The 16,834-nt window shown below is 43.4% G+C and overlaps 1 protein-coding gene across 1 annotated transcript in view; it reads left to right on the forward strand.

The window, feature by feature from the left end:
* LOC144674970 (EVI5-like protein) overlaps positions 1-16,834 on the forward strand; it is a gene marked incomplete at its 3' end in the record, with an annotated part of 136,504 nt that overhangs the window by 79,526 nt on the left and 40,144 nt on the right. The window contains exons 4-6 of the mRNA XM_078536060.1: positions 6,367-6,591; positions 10,998-11,072; positions 13,098-13,223. Coding sequence (XP_078392186.1) covers positions 6,367-6,591; positions 10,998-11,072; positions 13,098-13,223 — 426 coding nt within the window. The remainder of the gene's footprint in view (positions 1-6,366; positions 6,592-10,997; positions 11,073-13,097; positions 13,224-16,834) is intronic.

The following is a 16,834-nucleotide window of genomic DNA, read 5'->3' on the forward strand; positions in this document are numbered from 1 at the left end:
GCAGCTAAAAGAAGGGAGAAGTAGTTGAAAGTTTGGTGGAGCCCATCAAAATGTTACCTCATCCTCCTCCAGAAGCTAACTGGCTTGCTTTACATTCCAGATGTTTTCAGTTTCTTATCATGGCTTTCCAACGTTCATTTTTTTCCTTCAGCCTATCAGACCCCATAAACCATAAAGTCCCCGTTACTTTGCAGTGGGACTTAACTCCTGCTCAGCACCCTCCCTTCCAATCTGGTTTCAATTGATCAACTTGGGAAATTTGAAGAAATTACAAACTTCATTATATTCCATATCATTGCATTAAATGGTTATAGAGTTGAAAGACTGTTCATAGAGTATAACAGAACAGGAGACCTTGGGCCCATCAAACCTGCCCTGGCTGTTTGAAGGACCAATGCAGTTTGTGCCACTCCTCCACACCCCTTTTTTCTCCAAGCGTTTACCCAATCCTCTTTTGAAGGCTGCTTTGTCCACCACTGTCAGGCAGAGCTTTCGAAACCCTAGCCACTTGTGTAAAAATATATGTCCTTATGTTGGTCCCGGTCTTTTGCCATTCACCTCAAATCCGTGTCCCTGATTATTCCCATCGGCCATTGGAGAGACAGCAAATCAAGATAAACAATCTAAGGCCTTTATGATTTTGACCAGTTCTATCAAATCTCCTCTTGCCTTTCTCTGCTCTAAGGAGAACAGCTCCAGGTTAAGGGGAGATGGTGGTGTAGAGGTAATGCCATTGGACTACTAATCCAGAGGCTAAAGCTAATCCTCTGGGGTGGGGTTTCGAATCCCACCACCAGTGGAATTTAAATTCAATTAATAAAATCTGGAATATAAAGCTAGTCTCAGTATTGAAGACCATGAAACTGGAACCGTCTTATTCACTAATGCCCCTTAGGGAAGGAAACCTGTCCTTACCTGGTCTGCCATACATGTGACTCCAGACTTGACTCTTAAATGCCTTCTAAATGGCCTAGCAAGCCATTCAGTTCAAGGGCAATCAGGGATGGGTAACAAATGCCGGCCTTGCCAGTGACACCCACATCCCATTAAAGAATAAATTTTAAAAAACGCAGCTTCTCCAGCCTAACCATGTAATTGTAATCCCTTATCCCTGGATCCAATCTAGTTCATCTCCTCTATACCCTCTCCAAAGCCTTCCCAAAGTGTGGTGTTCAGAATTGGACTGGTGAACTTGTGTTGAAGGTCTGGCATAACTTTTTTTATGGGATGTGGGTGTCATTGGCTGGGCCAGCATTTATTGCCCATCCCTAATTGCCTTTGAGAAGGTGGTGATGAGCTGCCTTCTTGAACCGCTGCAGTCCCTGTGGTGTAGGTACACCCACAGTGCTGTTAGGGAGGGAGTTCCAGGATTTTGACCCAGCGACAGTGAAGGAACAGCGATATGTTTCCAAGTAAGGATAATGTGTGGCTTGGAGGGGAACTTCCAGGTAGTGGTATTCCCATCTACTTGCTGTCCTTGTCCTTCTAGGTGGTAACTTCCTGGCATTTGTACTGTATGCTTCTATTTCTAAAACTCGGGATCCCACGTGCCTTAGTAATTGCCTAGTTAACCTGTCCTGCTGCCCTCAAAGATTTGTCCACAAACACACTCACCCTGGCCAGGTGTGCCGCCTTTTAGACTTCATTTAGGATTGAATGTTTCTCCTCATTCTTCCCACCAAGACTTACCACTCCTCACTTTTCTATATTGACTTTCATCCGCCATGGGTTTGCCTATTCCATCAGCCTGTCTGTGTCATCTTGAAGTTTATTATTGTCTTTCTTGCTGTTCACTACACTTCCAGGTTTTATGTCAACTACAAATTTTGAAATTAGGCCTTGTACCTCCAAGTACAAGTCACTGAGGTATATTAGAAACAGCAGCGGCCTTCATACTGAACATTATACACTTACCCTCCAGTCTGATTCACTACAACTGTTTTCTATCCCACAGCTAATTTTGTGTCCGTGCTGCTGCTGCTGTCGCTTTTATCCCATGGATTTAATTTGCTAACGAGCCTAATTTGTGGCATTTGATAAATTGCCTTTTGGAAGTTCATATTTAAACCGTGAGCTAAAGTCTCATCATCCACTCTGTTACCTCATTAAAAACTTTAATCAAGCTAGTCAAACATAATTTATCCTTAATAAATCTGTCCTGGCTCCTCTTTATTAATCCATGCTTATCCAAATGGCTGTTAATTTTCTCCTGGATTATTGTTTCTAAAAAGCTTCCCCAGCCACTGATATTAAAGTGACTGACCTGTAATTGTCAGGTTTCTCCTCCTCCACCTTTTTGAACAAGTCCTGCTGCCCTCTGGCACCACATTCTAAGGAAGATTCAAAAATTTTGGCCAGCGCCTCTGCAATTTCTACCCTGGTCTTCCTCTGGAACCTATGATGCATCCTGTTTGGGTGAGGTGACTTATTCAGTGAGTGCTGCCAGCCATTTTGATGCTTCCCCTTTGTTTCATCTCACCCAATATCCTGGCAATCTCCTACTCTTTCGGGTACCATGCTCTAAGAGGGTGTTGATGACAATGGACTCCCATTGGATTGGTCCATGACTGTGCTTGGCAAATAACTGCAGTGGTTTACTGTTGCCTCCTGCAGTATGGCTGACCAGGAAACACTCCCACTCTTACAGCCTGCCATCAGGTGTATTGGAAGGATTTACAAGCTGATAATCTGGCTATGTTATGAACATGCCTTCTGTGGCCATCAAGTCTGGAGTGAGACTTGAACCTGGAGCTTCAGGCCCAAAGGTAGGGACACTACCCACTGCACCACAAGACCCGTCTTAGTTAAACTAGCTTTGGCAAAGTCCTCTTTCTTGGAAAACACCTCAACCATGCATTCTGCATCCACCAGTTGATCTCCATTTTCATCCCTACTCAGCCCCACTGCTCCTTGAATAACCCATTTGCTGTTAATGTGCAGATTGGGAATTGGAAGTCCAGCAATTGCATGGGTGGGAATCTAGCTCTAAATGTTTTTTTTTGTAGTGAGTTTTTTGCTCAGAGATGCAGCTGTTTGTATCCGGGTGTTTGTCTGTATTTTATATCCTGTGGTATTACAGGAAGCAGCACCTGGCTTTACGCACTGAGAATGGAAACTACCTGCTGTCACTTGCCTCCTGGAGACTGGCTCGAGTGGCATCGGGGCTGGGTGGGGGGTGGCGAATATGAAGGGTGGATTGCTGGCTTTGGGGATATAGCGAGAGAGGGAGAGAAAATCCCTTTCAAAATCAAATATCCAGGAATCCTACAGCTGTTGTCCAAAACACAATAGTTTACTTTAACCTTTCATTTGTGTATTCCTCAGAAAAATTCTGAATTTGTTAACCACTTGGGATGACATTCAGCGAAGGTGATCCTTTTAACGTTCTCGCATGAGGCTGAAATTCCAGGGTCTGTCAGCATTACCACACTATAGTCTTCTGCGTGTACAACAGTAGCTAGCAGTTGCTTTGTAGTGCAGAGCTTGAATATTGCTGAAAAGAGAGCAGAAGCTTTTCACCCTGCACTCATCAGGACAAACACAAGAATGCCAAATTTCAAATGATCACAACATTGTAAACTACAGGAGAAGAGGGTGCTGATTGGTTGGTAAGTCAACTCTGATTGGCCAAGGCATTGCTGTGGAGAAAGTAACAGGGAACTATAGGCTCCCAAAGCTCCTGGGTAATTGAAAAATGGCACAAGGCTTGAACATATTTGCTTTGTTTGCAGACAATGGGTCCCTGCTTATGAAATATATGTTGCTTCTCGCAAGTGTAAATGAGCCATATTGCGAGCTCAACATTACAGCCTGTGCACTGGCTACTATGAACAACTGAAGGAAGGTGCTGTGTGATTCGATCAGCTAATCGCTGGGATGGAAGGCTTGTGTTGCACCAGCACTGAAATTCTGACACGATGTTGCTCAATTGTGTGGCAGGCAGAATGTCTTTTTGGACTGACGGCAGTATTCTGTTCGTGGAAAATACGTAGCTGTGGCATAGTAACAGTATAAAATGGCTTCCTTAACCTGTTGTTTAAATTTTCTCAATTTACCAACCAATCAGCATCCTTTTCTCCTCATGATCATTTGAAATTTGACATCCTTGTGTTTGTCCTGATGAGTACATGACCTAAAGCTTTAGCACCTTGTGCAGAGATCTGTTTGCTAAAACATACTTACAGTCGGCTCACAGCTCTTAGTCACCTGCCCCAACACTGACACACATCACACATCCACCCTACCCTAACAGAGTTAGTCACTGAATGACCATACAGAGATCTTTGATAAAGACAGTGTCATGTCCATAAGACATGAAAGAGATCCTAAACTGAATCAAATTGTACTTTCTGCACATTTAATAATGGACTTTGCTGGAGCAAAAACATGGCTGCTGCAGGTCACATGATTTGTACGGTGGCTACAGTTCTGGAAGCTTCCAGCAGCAATTAGAGGACAAAGCTCAACCCTCATCCTCATGGAATCTCTCACCTATCATTGTGTGAACCCATTAGAGTCAATGAAATAAGGCAGCAGCATATGTTCTGTCCGCCCAGCCTGGACTTATAACAAGAGAGAGCCATCGAAACTTGCTATATGTGTGGAGGTGCTAATAACCACCATCTATCTCCTAAGGTGAATGATAGATTTTGACCAGAGGCATAGAAACTGATTGTTACCCTGAAAATGTCTCATCAATGGGCAACATCACATGACCTAAACTTCTTTAGCCTTTGGAAAGTTTTAATGTTACATTCCTGAACTCCAAGGGCAGTCTGCTATTAACATCCAACCTGTCAACATCAAAGCAGGACTCCAGGCTGACAACAAAGCCTGTCTCAAGTCAAAACCTTGTTCTCTGGAAGATTCCTGCCATTGCCTGTAGAGTGGACCAAGTCTCTGGATACCAACCCCAACTTGCTGCGTCAGCACCAACTTTAAAGGAATTCTGCAACTCCTGCTTTCAGCTAGCTAAACCCACCTGAACTTTAACTCCTAAGGTGAAGGAACCCTCAGTGGACTCTGACATTCTGGACTCTTGACATTCATGTGAATTAATATCCACATCTTTGTTTTTTTTGTTTTAAGTTATTCCTAATTGTAAAACTCTTTTCTTTCCTATCTCCTGTGTATGCAGTTGCGACAATCTCCCCTGTGTTTGAATGCATGAATAAACAATACTTCTGATTTAACCCTAAAGAGAGTTTGCTGCGAGTCACTTTTAAATTAACTTCACAAACAGAAGTCTGGGGAAACACGCCAAAGCCTATTTCAAAAATTAAAACACCTCTGCTTAGGACATAGGGCGAGAAAAATAAAGGAGTTTAATTTCCCCACTCTCCCTTGCCCTAACAACAGTATTATGGTGTGTGGGAGAGGGGATAGACTTGAGATGAAATAACTCTTATTCCTAATGCACCCAAGAGGGTGGTGGGGTGAGTCGGGATGGGAAGGGTTTGGAGTAAAGTGTTACAGTGAGTTTGAGAATCATCAGACTGTGTAACAGTGAGGGATACAGGTTCAATTCTTACCAACTCTGGAGTTATCAATCTTCGGTGGCCCCTGCTGTAAGAAAGTGCCAACCAGAGCTCGAGTATCATGCACAAGGGAAAGATGATGTTGTCATTGGGGTACTCAGGACTGCAGTGAAAGATTCTTGAGCAAGTTACTAACCTGACTGTTGCCTGCGGATGCTCATGCTCCAAAGTTTCCCCACCACGCCTATAATAGAAAGACTTAATGAGCTTCAGTTCAAAACAGTCACTTCATTTTTTTTCTGGCTGAAGGTCAAATCTAGAAAGTGTAGAGGCGATCTTGCCAGGTTAGTAAGGTGCTCAGCACTATGCAGGAGGGAAAAGCTGGAGGGGTTAATGAGCACATGCTATCTCCCACCCCGTGGGCAGCTCTGAAGGATTTTGCTGACTGCATGGTTGGTTGTGATTTGAACATTGTGTTCATATCTGATAAACAATATGTCATTCTCTGTAGGCCTTTTTGTCTTAATGGGTAATTACAGAATGGAAGGGTTCTGGGTTGGCATACTGAAGCCAATAGCAATAACCCTTTCTCTGGATACTGATGCTGTAGCTGTCCTCAGTTGCTCTAAGCTAAGGAGGGGAAAATGGCCAGGTCTTCTCCTTAAAGCTGTCCAGTAACCTCTGCTGGAGTTAACATTAAAGACAGCACTTGACTGTGCTCATTGTGGTTGATTTGCTCGGTGTTTGGGCTTCTGTGTAGAGTAGTTACTTGGGCAATGGGCTGCAGGGTTTCGCTGCACAGGAAACATTAGCCCAGTGCCTTTTCAGGTGGTAGAAGGGAAATTGGATAAGAGGGGGAAGAAATGAAAGAAATGTCTCTTCTTTTCAGGAGCTTATTCGGAAAGGAATTCCGCACCATTTCCGGGGGATTGTCTGGCAGTTACTATGCAATGCGACAGACATGCCGGTGAAAAATCAGTATTCAGAGTTGCTAAAGATGACCTCTCCCTGTGAGAAGTTGATCCGGAGAGACATTGCTCGCACGTACCCAGAGCATGAATTCTTTAAAGGACAAGACAGTCTCGGACAAGAGGTGCTGTTCAATGTCATGAAGGTGAGAGATGAGACTTAACTCCAACCCAGTTATGATTTCCTCATCCCTTTGCTGAAGACTTGTTTACTCCAACCTTGATTATTCCTATTCTCCTCTGGCTGGCCTCTCAGTTTTAGCCCCCTGTAAACTTAAGCTCATCTAAAGCTCTGCCCATATCTGAATTCACATCAAGTCTCATTCATCCATCACCCCAGTGGTCACCGACTTAAATCGTCTTATGGGTCCAGCAGCACCCCAAATTTAAAATTCTCATCTTATGTTCCAACCCCTTAATGGCCTCGCTCCTCCCTATCTCCATATCCTCCTCCAGCCCCAACAACCCTTTGAGAGCTGTGCACTCCTTCAATTCAGGCTCTTGTCCATCCTCCACTTCCTCCATCTCACAACTGTTGTCTGTGTCTTCAGTTGTCTTGGCCCTAAGCTCTGGAATTCCCTCCCTAAACCCCTCTGGTTCTCCGATCTCTCCTGGGTTTACTATATAGATGCAAGCTTTTGAAGGCAAGTTGCTGGGTTATGGAAACATTTTGTTGGGGAGTCCAGTGTCTTGTAAATTATTCATGTTGGATTGATTGAATTTCTAAAAGTACACCTCACAACGAGCAGGCATGCACACCCTGGAGCCTGTTTCCAGGTACAGCAGCTGCTTGGCCTGGATGTTGAGTGAAGCTTCACTTTGTGACCTTTGTAACTTCCCCAGTTACAACATTTTTGACAAAAAGGATGTGTGGATTAGATTTGCTCTATATATTCACCAAGAGAATCTCTCCCGTGGTGAAACAGTAATAGAGTAAATGGGAGCAGAAGTTGTGAAGGGACATTGATTGATTAAGGAAGTGGGGAAAATCTGTGGCAGAGGGAGTTCAGTGTGGGGTGGGTGCGAGGTCATCCACTTTGAACCTGAAAAAGTTAAATCGGATTATTTACTAAAGGCGAGAAACTGGGAACTGCGGAGGAAATGAGGGATTTGAGCACCTGTGTACAGAAATCGCTAAAACTAGTGGACAAGTGCAAGAAGTAAATAGAAACTCAAACAATGTTCATCTTTATTCCAACAGGGCAGGAGCTCCAAGGGTTGGAATTTATATTACAGTCCTCCTACTATTAAACTCCATTTAAACTCCTCAGGAAGGATATATTGGCTGTGGAGAGAGTGCAGTGCAGATTCACTGGAGTGACACCAGTGCTAAAAGGGTTAAGTTGAGAACAGGTTGCATAGACTAGGCTTGTGTTCTCTTGAGTATGGAATAAAAATTAAGGGTTGATCTAATTGTTTTTATCATGACTAAAGGAGCTGATAGGGTAGATGGGGAGGAATTATTTCCTCTGGTGGGGGACTCTGGAACAAGGGCCCATAACCTTAAGATTTGAGTTGGGCCACTAGGAGTGATATAAAACAGTGCTGGAAATACTGAGCAGGTCAGGTAGCATCTGTGGGGGGAGAAACAGGTAACATTTTAGATTGATGACCTTTCACAAGAACTGGCTCGGAAAGGCCATCAACCTGAAATATTAACTTGATTTCTCTCTCCACAGATGCTGCCAGACCTGCTGAGCATTTTCTGTTCATAATTCAGATTTCCAGCATCTGCAGCATTTTGCATTCAGGGGTGATATCAGGAAGGCCTTGTTCACACACAATGGTGGAAATCTGGAACATTCTCCCCCAAAAAGCTGTTGAGGCCACTGTGGCTATTCAGAACTGAGATTGATAGATTTTTGTCAGGTGAGGTTAGTGTTTGGAACAAAGGTGGATAAATGAAGTTAAGACACAGATCCGATTAGAACCACATCAGTCCTAATTCAGACAGGTCTGCAATTTCTCAGGATATCCTACTTTTTAAAAAAAGTCACAAGACCTTGCATTCCTCAATTAGATCCCAACCTGAAATAATGGATACTGGAAAGTGAACTACATTTCCCAACACTGAAGAGGCCATCACTGACACCCCCTCAATGTTGTCTTGCCTCTGTGTGCAAGGAACATCTACCTTTCTGTTAGATAGCTCCCTAAAGGCTGCTCTAAAATGGTAACTTATCATATGGGGACTCATGCTTACACCGTGGGCTACAAAGGGTTATGTGCTATGCCACGGCATGTAAATGATGTGCTAATTATATTAAGATGCACTGATGAAGGGCATTGTTTAATTAAGTACTTAGAACACTTATAAAGAGAGACTGCTGGGACGCTTGGTTGGTAGTGTAAGGGGGATGAGAGTATCCCTACGGAGTCTCACTTGGGTTCGGAGCTGTACTCCAGACATAACAGGAATGAGTGACAATGCCAAGTAATGTGTTAAAACAACAATTTTATTGAATAATGAATGATTATTGAATAATGAAAATTAAGATAACGATAGTGATAGAACAATTATAATTGATTTTAAAAAAAAGTAAAAATAAAGATAACTTTATTGAAAGGAGAAAGCACTTTATATATTAAAAGGAAGAAAGGCAACTCTAATAATACTATATTACAGGCATATATATTATTTATATATTATATATATTTATTATTTTACAAATGTTAACCTCAAACTGGTCTGCTTACAACAACTCCCCAGAATGGATAACTGCAAATTAGTCTGTCCCACGACAGGAACCTAATTCGGTAAAATTCCCTTTGGTTCATACATCTCAAAGTCTCCAAGTAACCTCACAGTGGATGGGTACTGCAGTCAGTCACTCTGTTCCTGGCCATTCCCCCAGCAGCCTCCAGTGGTTGACTATCCCACTCTGGCTGCAGCACTGAATCCTGGAAGCAGTGTCCCTTTGAAGCCAGATTTCTTGCTCCACTCCAGTCTTTCGCCACCTTGTTCAGATCTTCTCAAAACAGGCCTGGTAAACACATGTCCTTATCAATTCTCCTCACAGGCACTGCAGGCTCTCAACAAATTTGCCTATTCAAGTTGTTTACACATCCTTTGAACTGCCATCAGTCAGGCTGCATGTCCATCAATCAAACTTCATCTCCTGATTCCACACCATAGTTGACCGCCCCATGTAAGCCTAATCATTGTCCTGGTTGTAGTTCAAGGATCATCGAATACAGTAAGAAAAGGGACTTCTGATGAATAAAAAAATAACTTTTTTCCCATTAGATTACTAAAATAACAGAGTCGTAAACCAAACAAGAGCTGTGGATGGCCCAACATGGAAAACAAGGTCTTGGGAAAACACGTCCCTACTGATTTGTGCTTTGATTAACTAATCAATAATAATCACAGCTAGGTTTAGATCAATGTCTCCAAAGTAAGATTCAATACAAAATAACTTTAAATATTCAACCTAGACTTAAAATCAAGAGCAAAGCAGAAATAAAATGCAAAAATACAAAATTGCAACAATTAGTGGCTGCTGTCCTCAGGCCTACAGTAGATAGGAAGCAGACGGATGGAATGCTGCATTCTGTAAATAAACCTATTATCAAGAAAAGTATTAGTGTCTAGCCTCGTAATTCTTCAACTGGCTTGGGATTGGAATAATACAGCACATCTTTAAATTATCGACTCAGTGCTGGGAAATGGAATGATGGATACGGGGAAGTGAATTCGATGTTGGGATCTCATTGAGGGCTGCAATGTCATTTCAAATTAAACAAATTTCACCCTTAGAGTAAACACTAGACAAACAAGACTAGAGTCATTTAATTTGCAGCAGAGAAAGCAGCTGTTCACCAATTCTTGAACTTGAGCCGTTCAAGCCATAATTCATTTCACTTTTAATTCCCCGTGTACTTTTATACTCGATTTGAATTACATCGACAACACCAAATAGAGAAGTTAGCACTGAAAGAATGAATTTGAATCAAAAGCAGTAAATTTAAGCTTAAAAGCTGGTGTGTGTAACTCTTACCTGTGCACCCTCACGGGTTGACGGTATTCCAGAAAATATACAATGGTTAATGTACCCAAGGAACTCAGTGTACCAAGGGATGGCCTTTTCCCTAGATTCTGTCACGTGTGACTGAGCAGCCTGACTGACATGTTACATACTGCGACAATGGGCTATGGGCAATGGAGGTATGTCTGACTCATTATCACTTTATTATTAGCACACGGATAATAGTCACATTGAGAATTGTCAAGGAATAACCCATGGAGGGTTTTGCATCGTCATAACCTGCAAGGTGAAAACTTATCATTTACTAAGCTGTACTCTTAAGATCCATTATAGTGCAATCTCGTTCATGTATACCAGGTAGTGCAAATAATTGAACAAGACCTTGGATAGGTTGGTTCTATAGGCCCTTGTTAGTTTGACAGACAGAGCTTCCAATATTCCCATTATTGTTAAGCAGCAATATAACTGTCTATTAACCATCACTGTGCTGCTGAGTCACCATGTGGTGTAAGTATCTGAATTTTCTCCCAGGTTTGAGACTGCATTCAGTTGCTTTGTTACAGGCATACTCTCTGGTTGACCGTGAAGTTGGATATTGCCAAGGAAGTGCATTCATTGTGGGGCTGCTCCTCATGCAGGTTAGTGTGAATAATTTCTCCAGTGATGTACCAGGGTCAGCAATTCCTGCTGAACATTGTAATGGTATGGCGCTTGTGTCTAAGTATCTTAGTGTAAGGTCTCGACCCTTTCCCTGGTGTTTCAAGGATCAGCTTTGTTAGAGCAATCTTTTATTTCAGATATTTGATCCATATGGATTTCAGCAAAGCCTTTGACAAGGTCCCACATGGGAGACTTATAAAGAAGGCAAATGTGCATGAGATACAGGGTAATTTGATAAGGTGGATTCAAAATTGGCTTAGTTGCAGGAGACAGAGTGTGATGAGAGAAGGATGCTTTAGTGACTGGAAGCCAGTGTCCAGTGGCGTACCACAGGGATCTGTGCTCACCCTATTATTTGTCATTTATATAAATGACATAGATGACTATGTGGGAGGTAGGATTAGTAGGTTTGCGGATGACACAAAGATTGGCCGGGTGGTTAACGGTGAGGTTGAGTGTCTTGGGCTACAGGAAGATACAGATGGGATGGTCAAATGGGCAGGTAAGTGGCAGATGGAATTTAACCCTGAAAAGTGTGAGGTGATACACTTTGGAAGGAGTAATTTGACAAGGAAGTATTCAATGAACGGCATGACACTAGGAAGTGCTGAGGAACAAAGGGACCTTGGCGTGTGTGTCCATAGATCTCTGAAGGCAGAGGGGCATGTTAGTGGGGTGGTGAAAAAGGTATATGGGACACCTGCCTTTATCAATTGAGGCATAGATTACAAAAGTAAGGAGGTCATGTTGGAGTTGTATAGAACCTTGGTGAAGCCACAGCTGAGTGCTGTGTGCAGTTCTGGTCGCCACATTATAGGAAGGATGTGATTGCACTGGAGGGGGTACAGAGGAGATTCACCAGGATCTTGCCTGGGATGAAACATTTAAGTTATGAAGAGAGGTTGGATAGACTTGGGTTGTTTTCGTTGGAACAGAGAAGACTGAGGGGTGACCTGATCGAGGTGTATAAGCTTATGAGAGGCATGGACAGGGTGGATAGGGAGCAGCTGTTCCCCTTAGTTGAAGGGGCAGTTACGAGGGGACATAAGTTCAAGGTGAGGGGCAGGAGGTTTGGGGGGATGTGAGGAAAAATTTTTTACCCAGAGGGTGGTGACGGTCTGGAATGCACTGCCTGGGAGGGTGGTGGAGGCGGGTTGCCTCACATCCTTTAAAAAGTACCTGGATGAGCACTTGGCATGTCATAACATTCATGGCTATGGGCCAAGTGCTGGTAAATGGGATTAGGTAGGTAGGTCAGGTGTTTCTCATGTGTTGGTGCAGACTCGATGGGCCGAAGGGTCTTTTCTGCTCTGTGATTCACATAACCAGGTGTTCTGCACACAGGATGGAACTTGCTTTGTGCAGTATTAACCCAGTGAACAGGCCTTGTCTGATGCTCCTGTATGAAAGCAGTGTGTAGAGTGTGTAATCCATCTAGCCCATTGAGATTAAACAAACAATCAGAAACTTGCCAGGTAGTCAGCCTAATTTTAGGGCATTATTATTCACAGCAGGCATCCTGTGAAAGATGCTGCCTGAACTACACCATCATAAAACTGAAATGCTGTCAAAGAGTAGTCGAATATTTATTCATTGACATTGTCAGGATGTAACAACCAGTTTTATGTGGATCTTTTAAAAATCTCATTCTAGGAGCCCTGTGAGTGCTCCAGGTGTTTATTCTGTTAAATGTTATAGCAATCTTGTAGACCTAGTAATCCCATTTCAAATAGAGTAACAGAATAGCCTCAGGGGAAGAATTTAAAACCCACATTTTATTCTCGCCATAACTATTTCCCACAGCTCTTCCCAGGGATTGTGTAAAGAGCTGGAAGCTTCTTTTACACCTTCTGTATTTGCTTCTTTGACAATGAAATCTTCCTCAATAATTGCTGCTCTTTAGCCAATAGCCTTATGGTTTAATTTGAGCCTGTGCAGAAATGAAATTGTTTGCACGTTTTCCCGGTGCCTCTCCTGCAGCAAATTTCTCTTTCCTTTTATAGATGCCCGAGGAAGAAGCCTTTTGTGTGTTTGTGCGTTTGATGCAAGAATATCGATTGCGGGAGCTCTTCAAACCCAGTATGGCGGAGCTGGGACTCTGCATCTACCAGTTTGAGTACTTAATACAGGTAACCAGCTGATTCCTACAAAGCCAGGCGTTGCATTCGAGAGAATTGAGAGAGAAACACTTGGAGTAAACTGAGCAATCCTTGTTCACCCACAAAAGCTTGGAGGTATTTTTCAAGTAGCATTTTAAAGGAGGAAAGCCAGGTTCAGAGGCAGTGAAGTGTAAAGAGGGAATTCCAGAACTTGGAGCTGAGGCAACTGAAGGTCTGGCCACCAACGGCAGAACATTAAAATCAGGAACGCACAAGGGAATTAGATGAAGACAGATATCTGAGGGCTGTGGGGTTGGAAGACATTGCAGAGGTAGAGAGGGACGAGACCACGAAGGGTGAGAATTTTACAGTCAAGGTTCAGGTCAGCGAGGACAGGGGTGATAGGGAAACGGGACTTGGCGTGAGTTGAGAGGCAGGCAGCAGAATTTTAGATGACCTCAAATTTACGGTGGGTGGAACGTGGGAGAGCAGCCAGGAGTGGGTTGGGATAGTCAATTCTAGAGGTAGTGAAGGCATCAATGAGGCTTTCCAAAGCAGATGAGCTGAGATGGGGGTGAAGTCGGGCAATGTTGCAGAGGTGGAGATAGGTGGTCTTAGTAATGCAGGAATGAGAGGCTGGAAGTTCACTGCATGTGATACCAAAGTTGTGAACAAGACTGGCTTATTCTGAGACTGTTGCCAGGGAGAGGGATGGAGTTGGAAGCATGGACCAGAAGCAATGGCTTCAGTCTTGCCAATGTTTAGTAGGAGTAAATAATGAATAATGAATGCCTGGAAGTGATTGCAAGCTATGTTAGAAATCTGAACTCCTAAATGAGATTAGATGTAAAATTACTGTAATGTGGTGCACCACAGAATGGATGTACGGGGCAATTGACTTCTGTTTTCTTCCTAACAAATTTATCCTTTCAAGCCCACAGCAGGGTAGGATTACAAGACTGAATTGATAACTCCCAGTTATTTACAAGAGCCATAGAGTCAATTTACGGCACAGGAGGAGTTAATTTGGCCCATCTAGTCTATGCTGGCTGTCCGTGGAGCACTCAGTCCCATTCCCCCGCTCTATTCCCCAAACCCTGCAAGTTTTTTTCCTTCAAATGCTCGTCCAATTTCCTTTTTGAAATAGTTCATTGTCCCTGTTTTAACCACACTTGTGAGCAGAGTTTTCTAGGTCATGACCACTCACTGTGTACAAAAGCTCTTCCTCTCGTTTCCCTGCATATCTTAGCCAAAACCTTAAACCTGTGCCCCCTAGTCCTTGCACTATCAGCTAATAAGGATCAGTTTTTTCTGACCTTAAGACACTTTTTATCCAATTAGACACTGACCCTCTTATTCCATGCGTCACAATTTTGTTAACCAGTCTTTTATCTGGTACTTTTGTCAAAGGTTTTCTTAAAACCCATATAGCTGACAACCATTGCATTCCCTTCATCAACCATCTCTGTTACTTCAAAGAATTCCGTTAGTTTGTCGAGCACAATCTGCCTTTTGCAAATCTGTGCTGGATCTTAATTAACCCAAACATCTCCAAGTGCCTTCAGTCACTAAAACCTTCCTCATAACTGATGTTGAATTGACTGGCCTGCAGTTGTCAGGACTGACCTTGCCTTTCTCCACTAAGGGTGTCACATTTGCCACACTCCAATTCTCTGGCACCTCACCCATATTAAGGGATGATTGGAAAATTATGGCAAGCCCTTTCTCTATCTCCACCTCCAGTTCATTTAGCAACCTGGGGTGCAAGCCGTCCAGATCAGATGACTTATCGACTCAAAATGTAGTCAGCCTTTGCGATACCTCCTGTCTCTCAATTTTCACCCCATTCGTTACCTCTACCAATATTTTGTTAGCTTCCTCTTCTTTCATAAACACTAATGCAAAGTACTCATTAAGTATTCTAGCCTTACCCTGTGCCTCTGAGCATATATCACCCTTAGTGCCTATAGGACCCACTCCATCTCCTACCCGGTGACTGTTTATGTGCCACTGGAAGATTTTTGGGTTCCCTTTTACGTTGACTGCCATTCTATTCTCATACTCTCTCTTTGTCAGTCATATTTTCCTCTTCACTTCCCCTTAACCTATTGTATTTGATCTGTTTCTTGCTTGAAGAATTCACTTGACATGCATCATACACCCTCCTTCCTTTTTTGTTTCTTCGTTTTCTCTATATCTCTTGTCTTCCGAGGAGCCTGGGTTTTGGTTCTTTCTCTCCTGTTGGAATGTACAAAGTCTGTGCCTGAAGCATCTCTTGCTGAAAGATCACCCATCGTTCTGTTACAGTTCTTTCTGTCTTTGGTTCCATTTTGCCTTGGCTGAATCCCTTCTGATCCCATTGAAATTAGCCTCTTTCAATTTAGATGTTCTACCTTACATTGCTTCTTGGTCTTTTGCATTACTAGTCTAAACCTTACGATATGATGATCACTCTTGCTCAAGTGTTCCCCCAGAGACATTTAGTCCACTTGGCCTGCCTCGTTTCCCAGCACCAGATTTTTTAAAAAAAATTAATTCACGGGATGTGGGCTTCGCTAGCTGGGCCAGCATTTATTGCCTATCCCTAGTTGCCCTTGAGAAGGTGGTGGTGAGCTGCCTTCTTGAACTGCTGCAGTCCATGTGGTGTAGGTACACCCAGTGCTGTTAGGGAGGGAGTTCCAGGATTTTGTCCCAGCGACAGTGAAGGAACGGCGATATATTTCCAAGTCAGGATAGTGAGTGACTTGGAGGGGAACTTCCAGGTGATGGTGTTCCCATCTATCTGCTGCCCTTGTCCTTCTAGATGGCAGTGATTGTGAGCTTGGAAGGTGCTGTCTAAGGAGCCTTGGTGAATTCCTGCAGTGTATCTTGTAGATGGTACACAGTGGCGCTACTGTGTGTCGTGGTGGACGGAGTGAATGTTTGTGGATACGGTGCCAATCAAGCAGGATGCTTTGTCCTGGATGGTGTCAAGCTTCTCGAGTGTTTTGCAGCTTGCACTCATCCAGGCAAGTGGGGAGTATTCCATCACACTCCTGACTTGTGCCCTGTGGATGGTGAACAGGCTTTGAGGAGTCAGGAGGTGAGTTACTCACTGCAGGATTCCTAGCCTCTAACCTGCTCTTGTAGCCACAGTATTTATATGGCTAGAACAGTTCAGTTTCTGGTCAATGGTAACCCCCCAGGATGTTGAAATTGGGGGATTCAGTGATGGTAATGCCATTGAACATCAAGGGGCGATGGTTAGATTCTCTCTCGTTGGAGATGGTCATTTCCTGGCACTTGTGTGGCACGAATGTTACTTGCCACTTGTCAACCCAAGCCTGGATATTGTTCAGGTCTTGCTGCATTTGGACATGGAGTGCTTCAGTATCTGAGGAGTCACGAATGGTGCTGAACATTGTGCAATCTTCAGCGAATATCCCCACTTCTGATCTTATGATGGAAGGAAGATCATTGATAAAGTAGCTGAACATGGTTGGGCTGAGGACACTACCCTGAGGAACTCCTGCAGTAATGTCCTGGAGCTGAGATGACTGACCTCCAACAACCACAACCATCTTCCTTTGTGCTAGGTATGACTCCAACCAGTGGAGAGTTTTCCCCTGATTCCCATTGACTCCAGTTTTGCTAGTGCTCCT

The sequence above is a fragment of the Cetorhinus maximus genome, unplaced genomic scaffold (genome assembly GCF_964194155.1).
Source record: "Cetorhinus maximus unplaced genomic scaffold, sCetMax3.hap1.1 HAP1_SCAFFOLD_873, whole genome shotgun sequence".
Classification (NCBI taxonomy): domain Eukaryota; kingdom Metazoa; phylum Chordata; class Chondrichthyes; order Lamniformes; family Cetorhinidae; genus Cetorhinus; species Cetorhinus maximus.